At 44.9% G+C, this 21962-nt stretch overlaps 2 protein-coding genes across 2 annotated transcripts in view; both read right to left on the bottom strand.

Moving 5' to 3' along the window:
* ATF6 (activating transcription factor 6) overlaps nucleotides 1-17426 on the bottom strand; it is a 104928-nt gene extending 87502 nt beyond the window's left edge. Inside the window, exons 1-6 of the mRNA XM_056845688.1 lie at nucleotides 17363-17426; nucleotides 9710-9786; nucleotides 6192-6279; nucleotides 4163-4257; nucleotides 2487-2613; nucleotides 1827-2033 (exon numbers count right to left, since the gene is read on the bottom strand). Of these exons, the coding sequence (XP_056701666.1) occupies nucleotides 1827-2033; nucleotides 2487-2613; nucleotides 4163-4257; nucleotides 6192-6279; nucleotides 9710-9786; nucleotides 17363-17426 (658 nt within the window). The remainder of the gene's footprint in view (nucleotides 1-1826; nucleotides 2034-2486; nucleotides 2614-4162; nucleotides 4258-6191; nucleotides 6280-9709; nucleotides 9787-17362) is intronic.
* On the bottom strand, nucleotides 11106-12562 carry LOC130474006 (protein TFG-like). The gene has a single exon (XM_056845683.1). It carries the CDS (start codon nucleotides 12482-12484, stop codon nucleotides 11519-11521), a length of 966 nt encoding a protein of 321 aa, XP_056701661.1. The 5' UTR covers nucleotides 12485-12562; the 3' UTR covers nucleotides 11106-11518.
* Nucleotides 17427-21962: the final 4536 nt, after the last annotated feature.

Here is a 21962-nt window from a genome sequence, read left to right as displayed (position 1 = left end):
TAGGGTTGCCAACCTCCAGGTAATAGCAGAAGATCTCCCGCTGTTACAACTGCTCTCCAGCCGATAGAGATCAGTTCACCTGGAGAAAATGTGTGGTATAGTGGTTATGAGTGGTGGTTAGGAGCGGTGGACTCTAATCTGGAGAACCGGATTTGATTCCCCACTCCTCCACATGAGCGGCGGACTCTAATTTGGAGAACCGGGTTGGTTTCCCCACTCTTACACATGAAGCCTGCTGGGTGACCTTGGGCTAGTCACAGTTCTCTTCGAGCTATCTCAGCCTCACCTACCTCACAAGGTGTCTGTTGTGAGGAGAGGAAGGGAAGGAGATTGTAAGCTGGTTTGTAAGCTGGTAGAAAAAAATTGGCATATAAAAACCAACTCTTCTTCTTACAACATGCACAGAATCAAGTCGGCTCAACAGATCCCAATCCTTAATTCATGAAGGGCTGTAAGCAGGTGAATTCCCAGTGAAGGCAATGTAGAGTAGGTGAGAAACAGAACAGAGTCTAGCACTGTGTTTCCACCACAAGCCAACAAGATTCCTCCTGGAAGATCATGAGCAGAGCACATGGGGCAGTGCTGCTCGCCTGTTTATCAAAGGTACCCTGCCTCTTAAAGTTCACAGTTCTGCTTGGTTATCAGGACTAATCAACCATTAGCAGGGCTAGCCTCAGTTAATTTACTTAACCCTTGTTTAAAGCCATCAAAGTGCCCAAGTAGATGAAGTACAGAGTGATTTGTGAGCACACCTCCCCACCTAATTGAACTGCACTTAACTCAGTTGGGGGGGGATTCAGATTGGGAGGGCCAGTGAGGAGGAGGTTTAAATCTCCCCCGCCACTGGGATTAGCTCCTTAAGAGAAAATAGGCAAGGACAGGGTGCCTGTTTTTCCCCCCTTCCAAAGTTAGCAACATAGGTTTAACCTCCTCCCTGGCCACAGCTTGGATCCAAATCAGTACCCTGGACAGCTGCCATTTCTTTTTTTGAAATGCTGGCAAGAGCCATCAACAGATCCGCTGGCATTCTGCCTAAACTGGTCCTAAGCTAGAATCCCAAACCCCACTAAGGTACTCACCATTCTATGCATCCCAGCCGATCTAGGTGGCAGCTACAAAAGCTGAACCGACTAGGGGGAGACATTAAACACATACAATGGGCTGTAGGGTTGCCGCTGACTTCCATACTGAAGTTGCAAACAGGTGACGAAAACTAAAATGCAGAACTATTAAAATACAGACTAACCCACTATGGAGAAGGACTATACACAAACAAAGCTGATCCCATCTGAGGAGGGGCCATGGCTTAGTGGCTGAACAGCTGCTTGGCACGAAGAAGGGCCCAGCTAAAAGGATCAGGTAGAAGGTGATGTGAAAGACCTCTACCCAAATCCCTGGACAGCTGTGGCCAGTCCGAGCAGACAATGCTGATCAATGGACCAGTGGTCTGATTCAGCAGAAGGAAGCTTCATGTGCTCACTTCTTCTCCAGCCTCAGAGCCGAACTTCATCCTAGTGGTATCACATATGAATACATGAAACTGACTTATACTGAATCAGTATTGTCTACTCAGACCAGAAGTGGCTCTCCAGGGTCTCAGGCAGAGGTCTTTCACATCACCTACTTGCCTAGTCCCTTTAATTGGAGATGCCGGGGATTAAACATGGGACCTTCAATTCAATTCAATTCAAACCTTTATTGGCATAGATCTTTTAAATACAGTAACCAATGGTTAAAATACATGCCTGGGACTTTCTGCGTGCCAAGCAGATGCTCTACCACTGAGCCACAGCCCCTCCTTCCTACCCCAACAACTGTTCACATACCTTTGTGGGGCGCTGGCTGAATTGCAACAACAGGCGCCTGCTTTGGCAGTGTCAAAAGTGTTGGCAGCGCTGGGAGGACGATGGTTTTTGCCTGAATGCCAAGGCTGCGCTGGGCATCCCGGAAGGCAGGCAAGAGAGGCTTAGGCTGAATCGATGGTTTGGAGGCTGCCAAACTGCTTCGGCTGGGCGTCACTGAAGATCCGTTAGCTGGAGAACAGAGCAAAGTAGGGCTGAAATGGAAGAGCTCTCGCAGAGAAGGTTGCGATCGTTGGCCCTTTGTGAATCTAGAAATTTATTAGCATGAAATTGTATTGCAACTCAGTTAAGGGGACAGGATTTTCCTATGAAATATTGGCAGGGGACAAGAAGGATCGGATCAAGTGAACCACATTAGCTGAGTTGGCTACCATTCCTCTTCCAAGATTGTGCCCACTACAAAAGGTGTACAGATCTGCTACGCTTTTTATTTTTCAAACTACTGCTTTATATTTGGGCAAATTTACAGAGAACCAATCCATCAGAAGATCAAAAAATGCTTATCGTCAACTGCCTTAGAGATCTTTGATCTGATGACCGCCCTGATTCTTAGCAATCCCCAAAATGGTAAGACGGGCCATTTCCTGTATTGTAGATGAGGAAAACAAAATAGGGTGATCCTACCTGAACGATGGACAGTTTTGGACTGGGGCTTCTTCTTCTGTTCTACAGGTGAAGAGGAACTTTGGGAGCCCTTTTCATATAATGAAACAGGAGACAGCTGAGGATTGGATCCGAAGTCTACACCTTCCTGTTAATGTAAAAAAGACCAGGCTAAGAGGAGACCTCTTATTATGACAGTGAGTAAGCACAACATGAATATGTGTTGGTCGGAAGTCCTGATGTGTCCCACATTCCATTCTACCTTTTTCACATAGTAGACCCTCAAACTCACAGATGGCAGAAGGTCTAGCTAGCTAGTAGAATTTTATCTGGTTTTTCCTCCATGGAGCTCCAGGTAACATATATGGCTCCCCCACTCACAACAACCCTGTGAGCTAGATTAGTGTGAAATGACTGGTCCAAAGTCACTCAGCAAGATTCATGACTCTGTGAGGACTTGAACCTGGGCCACCTCCATGGTAGCCGGACACTCTAGCCACCACACCATGTCCCATCTGCATACATTATTTCTCAACCACAGCCTGGAAAACTGCAGACCAGAGCAGCAGGAAATGGTGATCAAGAGCATAAGAACATAAGAAAAGCCCTGCTGGATCAGACTCAGGCCCATCAGGTCCAGCAGTCTGTTCACACAGTGGCCAACCAGGTGTGCCTCCAGGAAGCCCGCAAACAAAACGGGCAAAAGGGAAGGGAACATAGGCCCAAAGTCAAATGAAGATTTAGCTGAGGTCGTAAGTATGATTGACAGGACAAAATGCGAATAAAAAAGAAAGTTTGAATTCCAGGATCTGTAGATGCTATCGACTGTACTGCATGTGTCTCTAGGCAAGCCCAGATCATTTGGTGAACCCAGGGCAGCCACCCACCCTCCGCCCTCTCTTCTACACTTTTAATTCTCCTGATACACGATCACTTATTCCCTGTGTCACTCCTAAAATGGCAGAGGTTGGCCTGTAGGTATTTCCTAGAAAAACAGTGGTGAAAACATCCAACAGCTATATGGCAGGAACAAAACTAAATAGATGGTGCGCATTTGAAAAACGGAGCCTAAATTGATGGCCATTGTAAATTATGAACTTGGAATCATGCAACCTCACTGAAGTGTTTTAACTCAGGGGTCCACTGCCTCATTAAACCTACAGGAATTTTTTGATGTTTTGGAGAGCAGGCAACAGGCACCACAACCTGCCATGGACGTTAGGTCTAATCACAAAAGGCTGCAAGGTTGTGCAGGATGGCAGGAGGTCCCAAGGCCAGCATCCTCCTATGAAGGAGGAAGCTGTTTCTGAATGGGGGCTTTCTGCAGACATGTGGACTGTTCCGAAACATCTTCTACTTCAGTGAAGCAGAAGAAAGCCAGGACTCGCTCTTTGCTTTGGGAAAGAGATTAGTTGGAGAAAATGCAAGTGGGCACCAGGAAATACATTGAACACATGAACACATGAAGCTGCAGTTACTGAATCAGACCCTTGGTCCATCAAAGTCAGTATTGTCTACTAAGAGTGGCAGTGGCTCTCCAGGGTCTCAGGTTAAGGTCTTTCACTTCACCTACTTGCCTAGTCCCTTTAACTGGAGATGCCAGGGATTTAACCTTGGACATTCTGCATGCCGAGCAGATGCTCTACCACTGAGCCACAGCCCCTCCCCTAGCAGGCATCACTGGTTTAACTGCTTACCGGCACATGCTGTCCTGGAGAATCCACAGATAAAGGAGAAGGAACGGAACATGTTGAAGGGGCTGGCGAGAGCGGCTCCACTTTCCAGTACACATCTGCAAGAGAAGGCAGCACAGAAACTCCTTGAGAGACCCCTTCCAAAGGACATGGCCCCCAAACACTCTTCTGTATGGGAGCAATGGGGTAGCCACATATGTTGGATGGAGTTTTAACTTCCCTAATGCTGTAATTTGACTGATAGAACATCACACACCTATCTGGATGTTTAATATTTTTATTCCACCCTTCCACTGAAAAGTTGGAAGGTGAGATAAATTAAGTTAGGACACAAACCTCTTAGGTCAGTAAAGTTTTAAAAAAAGCCCAGAGATATAACAACACCCCTTACATAATGGGAAGTGTCATATTTTACACCTCATCTTTGATTTATGGAATCTTCTGATTGGATTCTAAGGCTCCTCCTACCTATATAGACACACTTGCATTATACAGGGTTCTGGAGCATCTGCTTCACTGTGCTGTTGATCCAGCAGAACGGGTTGGACAAACACTTCCTGTGAAAAACCCTTCACACACCTGGCCTAACTTGCTCCACTGGTTGCCAAATCTGCAGTCACTTTCAAGCACAGTCAGAGAGGAAGGGAGGGGGAAGAGCAGCACCAGCTACCTTCCACCCTCCGCAGCACTGGCACTCTCCAGAAGGCTTCTGCCTAAAGATGACAAGCAGGTACACAGTCACCAGGGACCAGAGGCCAGGACACTATTGTGCTAAGGTCTACAGAGAGAGGTCTTCTGGACTGCTCAAATTAGTTTTCAAAAAGCACAAAGTGACAGAGATTCCAGGGACACAGCAGCGAGGCAGAAGAGACACCGCTAGCCATATTGTCTCACCTTTATGAGGCTATGTGGGGGGGGGGGGCTTCCTGAGATTTCCTTTTGAGGTAAGGAACCTGAGTGTATATATGAGAACAGTCCACTCTGCTTTGCTACCAGAACAAGGCCTTTGTGGATGTGGTGTGTCTTTCTCTCATGTGTGCCAACAGTGGCAAAAAAAAGTTACTGTTTGCTATATTAAATGCCTTAAAATTCAGAAAGGCCAATCACATAGTTAAAAATTGGGGGGGGGGAGAGGCAGGGTACAAATGAAGTCAAAAAAATAAAAAAAAATTAAAGCAACTGGGTAACTGCCTATTTTGAATAGGGCTGTTTGCTTTCCTGATATGCCCCCTCAGTAAGCTTACGAATGGTAGAGACATTTGGCATATAAAAAACAACTCTTCTTCATCTTCTACCTGAATAGGCTCCAATGCTTCTTGACTTACGGAGGCTCTGTTCTATCATTGTTAGGGGGGGCCTCAACCTTGCCGAGTGCGGGCACATCTAGAGTTATGAGAAAGGACAGTGATGTTTCTGTTTCCAAAAACAGGGGATGGGTTGCAAAGCCCAGAGAGGACGCAAGCCAAGGCTGCACAGCTGCGATGAGCTCAGAGCTTCGCTAGTCAGCAATGGGTTGGAAGCCACCAAAAGCTCCCCAGTTTTTTCCTCGGTTCCATTCAAAGGTCCTTCCATTTTTAGCCCCAAGACTCCAAAAGCAACCCGCTGCCAGGAAACACATCAATGGGGCCCATGTTGGGAATTGCTGACATCGTTGAGCAACTCTAATGTGGCTCCTTCTACAAAAGGGACCTTACTATCACTGTGACACACACTGAAGCTGTATCAGCAACAGATTACAGTCCAGAGGACTGTCTAGTTGAGATCTCATGAGCAATTCGTCACAAGCACCAGAATGGCCCAACAGCTAGAGCAGATGACTGGGACAAGGGAGACCCAAGTTCAAATTTCTACTCAGCCATGAAGCTTACTGGTTGACTTGGGCCAGTTGCTATAATTCACACTAACTTACCCTGCCTAGGGGATGTGGAGGATAAAAGCCAGGGAGGAGGGGACACACCAACTCTTCATCCCAAAGCTCCTTGGAGAAAGCAGGACTAAAGTGAAATAAATTTTAAAATAAATTAAAATTCACCTGTGGGGATCTGCTTTGTATTATCCCAGGGGCCCAAGTCCCAAGGCATCAGATCCAAATCGAAGTCGAGGTCGCAAAGGTTGTTTTCCTAAAAGTCACAACGAGAACAAGACACAAGACTGTTGGTCCCAAGCAATACATTCAAGAAAGGCTGCTTCAGATGGATTTGCTTTCACAAACACAGGAAAAGTAGCTCAGTGTATCTGAGCTATCAACCTCGGTGAAAGAGGGCCCAAACCTTGGGCTGAAGTGTTCAGGCACTGGTGGAAGATCTCGATTTTATCACCCCTTCACTCTTAACCCCTACACTTGTTAGATCTCAAACCTAGATTCCTAGAATCTACACAAGAGCCACTGTGCAGTGGCTGGTATCCCACCTAAAATTACAGTGGGCATCGATTCCCCCCTCAAAAGCTATTCCTGTGGAATCCCCATGCATCAGGAACAGCATTTTGAGGGCATTTGGGGCTTTCATTGCTCCTGCAGAAATTCCAGGTGGGGCTCAAACCATTATGTACGGCCCATTAGGATTTGTTGACAGACCATTTCAGGGGGAGCTCAGCAATAAAGAGTGCTCTACCTATAGAAAACCTCTTGAGCCTCAACCCAAAACTCAACTGTGCAAATTGTAGAGTTAATATAGTCTAAGACCACTGATTTTCAAAGGACTGCACCACAAGTAAAGCAAGCTTTTTTCCATGTTCAGGAACATCTGGTGGCATATTCACTTCTGGCTGTTAGATAATGCTTTTTCCTGATTCTGTTTTGATACTGTAGTTTTGTGTATTTAACGTTTTGCTTCTGAGTCATGCCAAATGTCTAGGGTGGACCACCAACAATTGGGATAGTCATTGTGGAAATAAATGAATTTAAACTCTGTGCTGAATCTGTAAAGTCTTTCCAGGAACAGATTCACACAAACATCCTTTGCTCAACAGCCCGGTTGTTTGAAATTTCCACTGCATACCCACAAGAATTGGTAGAGTATTTTCATAACATACAATCACATGTAGGGGGTAAGTAGGAAGCCCCCATGTAAATGCTTCTCCTAACTGAGCATGCAAAAACCACCTGAATGAGTCCTCAAGAACATCTCTTCTACACTTTACAGAAGTAACTTTGATTGCTTTTGGTTCAACTTTATCAGTTGAGTACATCGCACACTCTTTGGCAGCTGGGTGTAGTTAATATTTCTTTTGTCTCCTAACACCAGTTATTGGGTCTTTTCATTCAAGCTCCAAGTATCAAAGCCACAGCTATAATTATTAACATCAACATATCCAAAGTTTCAGAGCAGGCATACCTGCCAGATAGCCTAAAGGCTCTGGCAGAAAATTGCAGGTCATGCAGACCCCACAAGCATAATGAAAAACCCAATACAGGTACAGCTCGATAATGGACAGGTACATATGGTTTCCATTCCGACTGGGAAAATGGCTTGCAGGTGCTAAGAAATCTGATGCAGGGAGCCATGTAGCAAATATATTTCCAGCTGTCACTGTAACCGTTCTGATCTGTTTGGGTGAGCCTAACTCAAGAAGGAACATGAACGGGTATGGAGGCAAAGAAAACCTCAGAGTAATTTCAATGTTGTGTTAATTAACTGAGAGCCCTGACCTGGATGGCCCAGGCTAGCCCGATCTTGTCAGATCTCAGAAGCTAAGCAGGGTCAGCCCTAGTTAGTATTTGGATGAGAGACCATCAAGGAAGTCCAGGGTCACTACACAGAGGCAGGCAATGGCAAACTACGTCTGTTGTTCTCTTGCCTTGAAAACCTTACGGGATTGCCAGGGGTCAGCTGTGACTTGATGGCACTTTCCACCAATATTAAGGCCTAGGGAATGGACTGCTTCTCATGAACAAGGGAAAACACAGAGGAGAGTACTCGAGTGCAAGATCAGACCACCAAAGTAGAATGAGGGGGGTTTCACTGCTGCTCAAGGGTATTCAGGTAGGAATGCAACGGATTGTCACTGTGCTATTCCTCGATTAGGACTAGAGGCATGGTTATCAGACTGACAGAGCAGGGTTGCAAAATTCTATAAGCTCAAATGCTATATTATTTGTCCCAGCACCTTAACGGGAAAAAAAAAACTACAAATCTCACTCACACACAAACAGACTGCAGAGCGAAAGAACAGTTTTACAACTCAAACAGCTGAGCTGCCCAAGTCTGGCTCTGTGGGCATGCACAGTTCCTCCACCGCCTCTCTCAGAGCAGGCCCAAAGGAGACAAAAAAGCAGCTCTCCTGGACCAGATCCACCCAGCCCAGCATCCTGTTCCCAACAGTGGCCAGCCAGATGCCTCTCTCTCAGCCTAACCTACTTCATCTGGCTGTTATTGCAAAGATAAAATGAAACAGGGAGAATAATGCTGTAAGCTGCTTTGGGTCCCCATTGCAGAGAAAAGCGGGGTAAAATATATAAATGAATAAACGAGCAAATAACTAACTAACTAACTAACTAACTAGATGCTGCTCATACCTCAAGAAGGTTTGCTCTTCTACATATCTTTATATCTCTGTATCTTTAATAATAAAGGTAAAGGTCCCCTGTGCAAGCACCAGCTCATTACTGACCCATGGGGTGACGTCACATCCCGACGTTTTCTAGACAGACTTTGTTTACGGGGTGGTTTGCCAGTGCCTTCCCCAGTCATCTTCCTTTACCCCCAGCAAGCTGGGTACTCATTTTACTGACCTCGGAAGGATGGAAGGCTGAGTCAACCTTGCATCGGCTACCTGAAACCAACTTCCGTCGTGATCGAACTCAGGTCATGAGCAGAGCTTGGACTGCAGTACTGCAGCTTTACCACTCTGTGCCACGGGGCTCTTCAATCTTTAATAATTCTTTCCACTAAATTTACTCAGGACAGATGTTAAGCTAAACTGGCCTGGCTCTCCCCTAGACCTCTTTTTAAAACTCTGCAACCCAGACCTTTAATCATTTTGGTTGCCATTATTGGTACATTTACCTGTGTGACCCTTTTCTGAGATGGAGTAAACAGAACTACACACAGTATTCCAGAGCCCCATATAAAGGAATTATATTGGCTGTTGTACTTTTAATGCATTTGCTAATATTCCATAGTGTGGGATTTGCTTTTAGCACCCTTGCCAGCCTCTGAATCAAGGTTTTCACTGGGTTACCCAACACAATCTCTTTGATTACCATCAGTTCACAGTTCAAAAGTGTATATGAGGTTAGGATGTTTTTGCCCCAGTTTGACTCATTTTTACATTTATTCTCAGTAAATAAACCCTCAACGGGTCATTATTTTTCCCCTCATACAAAGTTTTTTGTTCCTTTTAAAGCTGTAGACTGTGGATGAATTGACAGATTTTGCACAGGGCTTCAGTCCTGAACACACCAACATCGTTTAAGAGGAAAGTTACCTTTTACTAGTTAAAGAAGCAAACTGTAAATACAACACAGAATAACTCAATTCAAGTGTTTTTTGTTTGCTGATTTAATGCACTGTTTGTCGCTTAACAAATCCCGCTGCTACCAGTACTTACATAAGTGTCATTCTCCACATCTAGCTGAAGATCATCTTCTCCTATCAGGTCACGGAGTTCGCTGAACAGAAGAGACTCTAGGAATCAAAACAGAGAAAAAGGACATAAGCCACAAAAGTCAAACCCTGTCAGGCATGAATATTCATAATTCCCTCGTTTCTCAGAAGCGAAGGTTCATCAGTTTCCTACTCTGCACAGCAAAACAGGGCCACCCCATAAGCAAAGCAGGGGGTCTTGCATAAAAAACCCTCCATAATTTGACTCAATAAGGGCTGAGCAGGCTTCTTGGTCTTTCTAAGGTAGAGAACATTGAGGTCAGTTGAGTACCAGTTAGAGAAAAGAAAAACCAAAAGGAAAGACTAAGAAACTGACCTGCAGATGCAGAGAAGGAGAAGAGTTGGTTTTTATATGCCAACTTTCTCTACCACTTAAGGAAGAATCAAACCGGCTTACAATCCCTTCCCCTCCCCACAGCAGACACCCTGTGAGGTAGGTGAGGCTGAGAGAGTGTGACTAGCCCAAGGTCACCCAGCTTGCTTCATGTATGTAGAAGTAGGGAAACAAATCCAGTTCACCAGATTAGCTTCCACTGCTCATGTGGAGGAGTAGGGAATCAAACCTGGTTCTCCAGATCAGAGTCCATCACTCCAAACCACCGCTCTTAACCACTACACCAGGCTGGCGTCAACAACTATGAAACCTTGGATGTCAGATTTAAGTATATAATAGAAAAGCAGTACAAAAATTTTTTAAATACATAAATATTCTGAAGGAAGTCTGAAGCAGGAAGAAATGCTCCAATCATTTTAGCCTTTCAACAATGCCTCACAGACCCGAATCTCCCACTTGTGTTTTCCAGCATCCCCAAAAGACCAGAAGTGAGTTAAATGCTGTATCATAACCCAGAACCTATTTATAATATGTTATAATCACCTATTTATAATATGTTATAATCACCTATTTATAATATGTTATATGTTATAATTATATGTTATAATATGTTAAAACACCCAACATGAATCAACCCCTCATTTTCCACATCTCCAGCAGTTCTTGTGTCCTAATTTTATTCAAAGTTGAACTGAGTGAAAACTATCAGCACTTTCCTTTAGATTCATACACATTAGCAGTTTTTGGCATACAAGGCCACAACCAGAAATAGTAGTGCTCGAGTCCTTTTGCCATTTACTCCCATAAGATGTAAGACTTTTGCTTGTAATTCCATAATCAGCTCATACAAATTAGAGACCTGTTGAATTTTTTATTATAGATTAAAGCCTCTGGCCACATTCCATTCTAACACATCCACCAGCAGCTGAAAAAAAGAAAATAACTGGAGTGTTGACTCTATTTTTTTTAAATGGTTTGAATGTTTTATTCAATTTCAATGTGCATGTTACAATTTATACAATATATCTAGTTTTTAACAAGTGGATCTAATTTAGTACATCGTTGTATTAGTAAAAACAAGCCAAATAAGTTAGCTAGATTTTCACCCAGCAGTTCAATATGGCAAGACAGAATGTCATTACTTTACAAACATTTAGGTAGTGTTTCCAAAGGGACCAATATTAAACTAGAAAGCCAATACAATTTAAAACAAGAAACAAGATTCATTTGGTCATTTTATCCCAGCAAATTAAGCAGCAATAGTGAGGCCAAAGAATATTCTGCTTTTCATTAGTTTTTGTATTTCAGTACAAATTAAAGAATCTTGGAATCTATATGGATGGAACAACCTCAGCAGCTGCCTGGATTAACCTGGGGCCTTTCAGCAGCACAGTTTCCTTATTGATAGCCAGGACCGGGCTAGGTATAGGCCTGGCCAAAGGGAGGATGGTTGCGTGCATAAGGATTAGGACCACTAGGAGGGGGTGTCATGGTAGTTCCGGGTGGTGGTGTGAAGCCCGGTCTTGGTTGATAAGAACCTGGCTGGCTTGGAGCCATTCCCGGCTGAGAAGCTGGGGGCACATTGTAACTGGCAGATTGGGAAGCTTGTGTGGTGTCGTTCTGAGGAGGATAGGAGGTTGCCTGGTACTGTTGAGGAGGCTGAGCCAGCAGCTGCTGAGCCTGGCCGGGTAAGCCTGGTGCTGGAGCCTGCGATGGTTGCTGATTGTATCCCTGGAACTGCTGCGCTTGTTCAGGAGCAGTCTGTTGGCTGTAGCCTGCTGGATACTGCATACCATACTGTTGCTGAGGTTGAGCTTGTGGCTGCTGAGCAGGATATCCAGCCTGTTGTGGATACTGCTGATATATCTGGCCTTCCATCTGACCAGTTTGCGGCTGACCTCCTCCATATGACGGCTGCTGTGGTTGAACACCAGGTGGATGAGGTGCAGAGGATGAAGAAGCAATACTATCAGGTGTTCCCGCACGCTCATCTACAGGGGTGCTGGGAGGTCTTGCTGCTATAACTTGAGAAGATGGCTTGACGGCAGAATCGGTAGTAGCTAGCTTGTCTTTCCTCCCATCAGCAACATCATTTTCAGGGAGGCTGGGAGAAAGTCCCGGCTCAGCAGGTGGCTCTAAGCAATCCAACAAACGGTTCACTTTGTTATGAAGTTCTATCAGTTCTCGGCGGAGGTATTTTACCTGATTGGATTCTAGAGGCCTTGGCTGTCCATTAACAAATAGTGTCAGCTTCAGTATCCTACTGCATTGAATGGCAAAGGAAAGATCTGAGCTATCAAAAATTGTTAAAAGATCTTCATCTTCGTATTTGATTGTAACTTCATCATTACTCAGCAGTTTCCCTCTGAATACTCTCTGCATCATCAGAACTAATTCATCACAGGTGATGTCCTCATTGTGAATGGGGATTCTTCGTATATCATCCCCCAGTTGAGCTTTAATGATAAGTTCTTGTAGGTTATCCGGGCTGTGTAACCGTGGTCTTGGTATTTTCTTTCCTGACGTTTCGCCAGCAGCTGTGGCAGGCATCTTCAGAGGAGTAACACTGAAGGACAGTGTCTCTCAGTGTCACTGTCCTTCAGTGTTACTCCTCTGAAGATGCCTGCCACAGCTGCTGGCGAAACGTCAGGAAAGAAAATACCAAGACCATGGTTACACAGCCCGGATAACCTACAAGAACCAATGAACTCTGACCGTGAAAGCCTTCAACAATATTTTAATGATAAGCTTTCCACTCAAGTCCAGTTGACCATTCATGCTGATCTCTTGCCTTTTCACAGAGCTCTTTCCTGAATTGTTGATTTAGTAGCTGGTTGGATTTTTCCTTTCAGCGGGAGATGAGCGGTTCGCCATGCATCCGAGCCTTCCATGGTAACGGAGGCCACGACAGCTGCCTCGCCGGCCACTTCTTCCACTGCCGGTGCCCCTTCGCTGCTGCCGCCACCGTACGTGGCAAAAAGGGAGAGGAAGCAGCCGAGGAGGCGGCTGCAACAGTCGAGTGTGGACTCTAAATGACTCATGATTATTCAGGATTTAGCCTCTGTGAATGCTGTGGGGAGTTACTACGAAGCCAAACAGGCAGGACTGTAGTTGGAAGGGGCTCAAGAACAATAATAGGGATCTAAGTGCTTTAGAGTTCTCAAGGTGTCTTGCATACCTCCTATCTGTAATCTTTACGACAACTCTGTAAGGAACTCTGATCCCAAGACAAAGACAGGGCCTCAAGATAAGAGATAGCAGTTTGCCAAAGGCTAACTACAGAGTTCATAGTCTGTGGACTTTTTACACATTCAGTTTTCCTCATGTCTAACTTCCTGTTTGTCTCGTGGGGAGGGACAGTCCTGCATGCATTTTGCTCCCTCTGACGGTCGATTTGATATCACATAGCTTTATCAAAGCATTTCTACCTGCAGTTTAAATCAGAAGCTTTTTGCTCTTGATAAAACATTGGTGTTATATCAAATTGGCCTCTAGAAGGAGCTAAATGTGTGCAGAACTGACCCATCCCCGCAAAGAAACAGGAAGTTAGATGTGAGGAAACTGAGAATGCGTAAAAGCCCTGTCTCCTTCGGCTCACATTCTTAGGCCAAGGGATTTTTAATACCTTTTATAGACAAAGAGCTACAACAAAATCCAGAGCAGGAGCTTAGCAAAGGACCATGTGCGTAACTGACACTATACAACTTAACATTACTGAGAATTGACAACTTGGGTGATAATCCATAAAATATCAGCAGCCCAAACACTGGCTGTTGCACATCCCTTATTAGGAAATGGAACACATGAGGTCTCTCCATGTATAATAAATGCACACAGGAATGCCCTGGACAATTGTTTTAGTGCACTGACATGAATCTGTGCATATGTGGACTACTGGTAGCTGTTCAGTGCTATCATTTCCCTTTTTGTAAAGTGTCTCTAAAGAGCCCAACAATATCTTTGTCACCATTCCCTTCACATACTGGTTATTCTAGCATCCCACACACCCCTCCAATCTATCTTGCCTTAAAGATTTCATTTTCTTTTTAAAAAGAGCCATATTTGGTCAGTATGGAACTGAGACCCCCGAGAGCTGCTGCCAGTCTGTGTAGACAATACTGGCTTTGATGGACCAAGGGTCTGATTCGGTATAAGGCAGCTGCATGTGTTCACATGCATTTGAGTAAAAAAATGGAGTCACTGGTTCTCATGCTATGCTGGTTCTCAGGAACAATTTAAAACACAGCCATAAATATACTGACCCAGATGTAAATGCCACTGAAATCAGTGGGACTCTTTTCAGAAAACTTACTTTGAAGGAATTGTTAGTGCCCATCTAGGATGCGGGAGACCCGAGTTCAAATCTCCACTCTGCCTCCAAGCTCAGTGGGTGACTTTGGATCTATTACTCTCTCAGCCCTGTCTCACAGGGTTATTATGAGTTTAAAATGAGGGAGAGAGAACCTCATCGCAATCCTGAGCTTCTTGGGGGAAGGGTAGAATAAAAATGTACCAGGCAGACATATCCAGCATCCTTAAGAATTTCTGTTGGGGCCAACTGAGGGTTCACCTGGGAAGCAACAATAGCCAGCTAGTCGCCTCTTGGAAGTTCACAAGAAGGACAAAAAGATAAAAGCCCTCTGTAGATGCTAATCTCCACCCCCACCACAAGCACTTGTTCCTCAAAGGGAGATAGTCTCAGAACACAGAGGTTCTGCTTAACTATTGCGGTTAACAACTGTGATAAATTAATGAGAAATGTATCTGCCTAATCCATCCCAGTCCCATCATCCTGTTTCCAGCAGCCATTGTGATGAAGTTTGGCAAAAAAAAAAAAGTATGATGTGGAAAAAAAGCATAAATTGGGGAACTCCCTGCCCCAGGAAGTGGTGATGGCTGCCAACTTGGAAGGCTTTAAGAGGGGAGTGGATATGTTCGAGAAGGAGAGGGCTATCCATGGCTATTAGTGAAAAATAAATACTGGTCATGATGCACACCTATTCTCTCCAGTATCAGAGGAGCATGCCTATTATATTAGATGCTGTGGGACACAGCAGGATAATGCTGCTGCAGTTGTCTTGTTTGTGGGCTTCTAAGAGGGACCTGGTTGGCCACTGTGTGAACAGGCTGCTGGAAGTGATGGGCCTTTGTCTGATGCAACATGGCTTTTCTTATGTTCTTATGATGTAATAGCCATGTGCTCTGGCTTGCCTTCGGTAATCAAAAGTATAGTTCCTTGAATCCCCATTGGGCCAGAAAGCACACCCAGTGGTCTTGGTTCAATTATTCTCTCTCAACCTGATCTACATCCCAGGGCTATTACCAGCGTGTGCGTGTGTGTTAAGTGCAGTCAAGTCGCTTCCAACTCATGGCGACCCAATGAATCAGTGTCCTCCAAAATGTCCTCTTTGACAGCCTTGCTCAGATCTTGCAAATTGAGGGTTGTGGCTTCCTTTATTGAGTAGACCCATCTCTTGTTGGGTCTTCCTCTTTTTTCCTGCTGCCCTCAATTTTTCCTAGCATTATTGTCTTTTCAAGTGACTCATGTCTTCTCATAATGTGACCAAAATATGATAGCCTCAGTACTAAGCTTTAATATATTGGGCAGAGAGCTATGCTGAACCTTCTTCTCAAATGTACTGGTTTTTACCACACACAAGGAACTTTTAACATAGGGTGACAAGAGAAGTAATACTAGAATTAGATAAAGTGAAAGTAGTTTTAAAAACAATAGAACAATTATTAACTTAGACAATTAAGAATGAATTTTCATTCATCCTTTTTAAATTGACCTAATTGAGAGATGTAAAACTAAAGTTACATGTATGGGGGCTCGGCCTGGATACCGACCCAACAATGTTCAACGTTTAAATTTTTACTTTTACCCACGTTCCTTTTATTTTCTGTATCCCTCAAAACCTAATAAAATATTTTTGCTAAAAAACCAAAAACAAAATACGATAGCCTCAGTTTAGTCATTTTAGCTTCTAGGGTCAGTTCAGGCTTGATTTGATCTAATACCCACTAGTTTGTTTTTTTGGCCGTCCAAAGAATCCATAACACTCTCCTCCAACACCACATTTCAAAGGAATCTACTTTCTTCCTATCAGTTTTCTTCAACGTCCAGCTTTCACACCCATACGTAGCAATAGGGAATACGATGGCATGAATTAACACGATCTTCTTGGTGCCCGGTGACACATCCTTACACTTCAGAACACAGTGTGTGTCCGCCCCTGAGTTCCTTGAGGAAAGGACAGGATGATGAACCAGCTCCAGGCGCTGTTCAGTCTCCACACTCCCTGAGGCGATCGTGGGTCACCCACTCTCTCTCACCCCACCGACCTCACAGGGCTGTGGTCAGGATAAAGAGGGCAAGAGATCAGAGAGGACGCGCAAGTCCGCCTGGCTCAGTTTTGTTATGTCTCTGTTTTCATTTTTTAAATGATTTTCTTTGGTTCTTGTAGGTTATCCGGGCTGTGTGACCGTGGTCTTGGTATTTTCTTTCCTGACGTTTCGCCAGCATCTGAGGCAGGCGTCTTCAGAGGAGTAACACTGAAGGACAGTGTCTCTCAGTGTCAAGTGTGTAGGAAGAATAATATATAGTCAGAAAGGGGTTGGGTTTTCTGACTATATATTATTCTTCTTACACACTTGACACTGAGAGACACCGTCCTTCAGTGTTACTCCTCTGAAGACGCCTGCCTCAGATGCTGGCGAAACGTCAGGAAAGAAAATACCAAGACCACGGTCACACAGCCCGGATAACCCACAAGAACCAATGAACTCTGACAGTGAAAGCCTTTGACAAGATTTTCTTCTTTTTTCCTCTTTATTATTAATATTATATTATTATTGCTTATCGAAAGGTATTAAATAAGGGGAAAGTATAACATTAAAATAATGACTTATAAGGATTATAAAATATTAATACAAAGGAGACACCAGATATTTGCAGGGAGGGAGGAAGTCGGTGGGGAAGTCAATTATAATTAATTATATTTAATACTGAAGACATACCCCTAATAATTCTTTAATTTTTTATCTATTCAAAGATTGGTATAGAGGATGTATTGTTAAAGGCGATGTATAGCAATTATTGAAAAATAATAAAAATATATATATTTTAAAAAATGACAGAAAAGCAGGGATGGAATGAAACGAGGAGGAGCGGAATAATCAGCGGCCAGGTTTGAGGCGACGACCTCCTGAAGGACAAGAACAGCCCGCCCCGATCCCCCCCAGATCCCCCAACCCCCTTACCCCACTCGGGGCCGCGCTCTCCCGGGCCCTGCCCGGCGACGGCGGCTGTCATCGTGGCGGACATCGAGCCTCCCCTCCACTTCCTTCCCGGGATCGCCTAAACACACGTGTCCTTCCTGACAACGCCCCGCCCTCCGACGACGGGGGCCGGGATGGTCCAAAAAGCCCTCGCTCCGCTCTCGGTTTGAGGTTGCTACAAACGCCCTCTCCCCCGCCCCGGGATCGTCTAAACGCACGTGTCCTTCCTGACAACGCCCCGCCCCCCGACGACGGGGGCCGGGATGGTCCTGTTTTATGTTATTCGCACTCAACTAGTAGTACAATATTGCTCCCTAGAGTATATTCCTAATGTATTAATTTTACTTTAAAATAATATCCAATAGTTAATACCACACACAGCTGGCAAACTGTCGCCAGAGAGGGCGGACTTGTTTTTTTTTTTTCATTCTCTGTAATAATATTGTAGAAAATTATAAACCGAATATACATTGTAGCTTATAGTAGAAAAGGGCCAGAGTCCAGTAGCACCTTAAAGACTAACAAGAATATTTTCTGGCAGGGTAGGAGCTTTCGTGAGCCACAGCTCACTTCTTCAGAACAAGCTGTGGCTCACGAAAGCTCATACCCTACCAGAAAATATTTTTGTTAGTCTTTTAAGGTGCTCCTGGACTCTTGCCCTTTTCTACTACTGCAGACAGACTAACATGGCTACTCACTGTGAATTGTAGATTATGTGCAATTATAAATAAATGAGAACCCAGCCTGAAGGCATGGCACACGTGTTTTGAATAACCTGACATATCCCCCCCCTCCAAAACTACCATGTTGGCGCTCTTGTCTTTCAAAAGTTTATGCTGGAATAAATAGTATTAATCTTTAAGGCGCCACTAGACTCCCGCTTTATTACAACTGCAAAAGGCTCCTAGGACATAACTTGGGAGCGTCAAGCAGACAGCAGTCTAGTTGAGCCAGTTTGAAGAGAAGGGAGCTTCCTACAGCGCAAAGCTTCCCTAAAGGGCTCCAGACAGTTTTCCTTCTGTGTTTTTTTTATTCCAGAGGGTTAGCCTTGTAGTTTTCAGCAGCTTGAGTCCATATTATCAGATGCACATAGGGTTGCCACATCCCCTTGGCGACCGGCAGGAGGGATGCGGGTAGGGTTGCCAGATCCAGGTTGGGAAGGTCCTGGATATTTGGGGGATGGAGCCTAGGGAGGATAGGGATCTCAGTGGGGTACAAGGCCATAGAGTTCATCCTCCAAAGCATCAGTTTTCTCCAGGGGAACTGATCTCTGTCATCTGGAGATACGCTGTAATTCCGGGGGATCTCCAGGTCCCACCTGGAGGCTGGCATCCCTAGATGCACATGATGAGTCCTAGCTAGGCAGGCATTTGTACTTGAGGTGATAAAGAAAAATACAAACGGCATACCAAAGGACCTGGAAAACAGGAGCCCAGTGGCACTTTGGAGACCAACAGGATTTATTCCAGCATAAATTGACTATTCTGACTCATGAAAATTTATGCTGGGATAAATTCTGTTAGTGTCCAAACTGGACTCCTGTTTTATTTTGTTGCTACAGACTAAAGTGGCTGCATATCTGGAATTGCTACATAAGATACATAATTACGTAAATGTAATCAAGAGAAACGTAGAGGCTCATTCTCAACAACAGTCATTGGGTATGCCATCCAGGGCCAGTGTTAGGCACAAAGCATCCAGGGCAGCTGCCCTACGCCCAGGGCTGGAAAGGGCAGTGCCCTGCAGCCAGCTGCCCCCCCCTGCTGCTCTGAAGCTCTCAACCCACCACAGAGTTGCCGTGGTGGCAGCTTCGCTCAAGCTTGGCCAGTGATCCTCCAAAGAGGACTCAGTGTGTGTGTGTGTGTGTGTGTGTGTGTGTAGAAAGAGCTGTCAAGTCGCAGCCAATTTATGGCAACCCAGTAGGGTTTTCAAGGCAAGAGACTGACAGAGGTGGCTTGCCACTGCCTTCTTCTGCATAGCGACCCTGGTCTCCCATCCAAGTACAAGCAGGGCCGACCCTGCTTAGCTTCTGAGGTAGAAGAAGAGTTGGTTTTTATATGCTGACTTTATCTTTTAAGGAAAATCAAACCAGCTTACAATCTCCTTCCCTTCCTCTCCCCACAACAGATACCTTATGAGGTAGGTGAGGCTGAGAAGAGTTCAAAGAGAACTGTGACTAGCGCAAGGTCACCCAGCTAGCTTCATGTGGAGGAGTGGGAAAACCAACCCGGTTCCCCAGATTAGAGTCTGCCACTCATGTGGTGGAGAGGGGAATCAAACCCAGTTCTCCAGAATAGAATCTACCCCTCTTAATCATTACACCATGCTGGCTCTCTGATGAGATCAGGCTAGCCTGAGCCATTCAGGTCAGGGAATGACTCAGTATAAAGCAGATTAAAGAAAGGGCTGTGGCTCAGTGGTAGAGCATCTGCTAGGCATGCAGAAGGTCCCAGGTTCAATACCTGGCATCTCCAGTTAAAGGGACTAGATGAGTAGATGATGTGAAAGACTTCTCCTGAGACCCTGGGTCTGATTCAGTATAAGGCAGCTGCATGTGTTCATGTGTGTATCTGCTCAGGGTTACCAACCTCAAGGTGGGGACTGGAGTTCTCCCAGAATTACAACTACTCTGCAGATTATAAGTTCCCTTGGAGAAAATGACAGCTTTGGAGGGCAGACTGTATGGCATCACATCCCCAGTGAGCTCCCCCCTCCTTAAACTCTGCCCTCCCCAGGCACTGTCCTCAAATCTCCAGGAATGTCCTAAGCTAGAGTGGCAACCCTATAAATCTGGCAGGGTATGAGCTTTCGTAACCCACCGCTCACTTCTTCAGAAAGAAAGCTCATAGCCTGCCAGAAATTGTGTTAGTTTTCAAGGTGCTAATGGACTCTTGCTCTTTTCTACTGCTACAGAAAGAATAACACGGCTACCCATCGTGACCTACAAATCTGCTTTTATGCCAGCTTCAATCCCCCGCATCTCCTGCTAAAAGGACCAGGTAGTTACTGATGTGAAAGATCTCCGTCTGAGACCCTCGAGAGCTGCTGCCAGTTAAACAGTACTGAACTTGAGAGACCAAGGGTCTGATTCAAAGTGGCAGGTTAAATAAGGGGCCATGACTCCAGGGCAGAGAATCTGCTTTGTATGCAGAAGGTGCCATTTTAAATCCCCAGCATCTCCCAAGTATGCCACTGCCAGTGCCTGAGGGGCTTGCCTCCATTGCCTGGCTAGAGAACCAGCCTTGCATGCTGAGAGCCAAGTGGCCTGCCCTGCCACTGTTCAGCAAACGTGCCACGGATTACCTCCCTTGTGATAGACAAGGGCTGTCTGAACCACCAGTTGTGGTGCATCACTGCTAGGGTTGCCACCTCCGGATTGGGAAATTTCTGGAGATTTCTGGGGGTGGAGCCTAGGGAGGGCAGGGTTTGGGGAGGAACTTCAGTGGGGTATAATGCCAAAGGGTCTAGCTTCCAAAGTGACAATTTTCTCCAGGGGAACTGAACTATGTCACCTGAAGATCAATTGTAATCCCAGGAAATCTCCAGCCACCACCTGGAGGTTGGCAACCATAACACCTGAAATTAACTGAATTTACTTGAGAGCAGGAAAGCAGCAAACCATTATTTTTAACCACAAATTGTCTTTATTTGTGAATTAAGCTTTGTTTTGGTACAGTAAAGGAGATTTGATCAGTGAAGCAAATGCATGGATTCACCCCACTCTCAAAATGTTCATCTCATCCATGACAACTGGCTCTGCTTACATGGTAAAGAAACCATGTAATCAACAAGGAGTAAAACATAACCAGAACTATGTGTAATTTGACAATTCCACATAAGTTCATAGAGTACTTCTGAATGCAGAATCCGGTTTCCTGAGAATCATTTCTTTTACTACTACTACTACTACTTCTTCTTCTTCTTAACAACAACAACAACAACAACCTGCTTGAAAGTGGCATGAGCAATTCTTGGTTAAATCACAGAAGCCAAAGGGATGGCTGAATAAGATTTCCATTGGCCAGGGGGTGCCCAGGTATACCCTTTGAATAAAACATATCTGGTGTTCTTTTTTGTTTATTCTTCGTAGCTGAATTTGTGCCCCACAATAATGACACTTTCTTGGATCAGGATTGATTTTTCCTAATTTAGAGAGCAAGGTGTAATAAAGGGAGGATGGAATAACCTAGCATGCATGGCATGAGTCAAGCTGGTCATCTTTGGTCTGTGCAGGAATAGAGATTTCTGGATCTGAGGTTTGAACTCAAGATCTGGTTTTTTTAAAAAGCAGTCTTTAGCTGACAGGAGGAGTTCTAGTGAAGCAAGAAGAACTGGGACTTCCAGAAAAGCACAATTAACCATAGGTGCTGACACAGTTTCGTAGCAACAGCAGCTCCACAAGACCTTTAGGTGGTAAAAAATTTTAATTTTATAAATTGGTTGAGACTGACAGCAGGGGGGGAAATGCTGACATCTCACAGTAAATGATGCAACATCCTTGAAATGCTACAGCAAGCTCTGAGCAGAGGTAGGTGTTTCAGCCTGATTTTTTCCAGCTCTACATTGACTCCAGAGGCACAGC

The sequence above is a fragment of the Euleptes europaea genome, chromosome 2, assembly GCF_029931775.1.
Source record: "Euleptes europaea isolate rEulEur1 chromosome 2, rEulEur1.hap1, whole genome shotgun sequence".
NCBI lineage: Eukaryota > Metazoa > Chordata > Lepidosauria > Squamata > Sphaerodactylidae > Euleptes > Euleptes europaea.
The sequence above is the reverse complement of the archived record's forward strand: the minus strand, read 5'-3'. Positions and strand labels throughout refer to the sequence as shown.

Coding starts and splice junctions, on each gene's coding strand:
- LOC130474006 (XM_056845683.1), bottom strand. CDS start 12,484: ATGATGCAGAGAGTATTCAGAGGGAAACTGCTGAGTAATGATGAAGTT.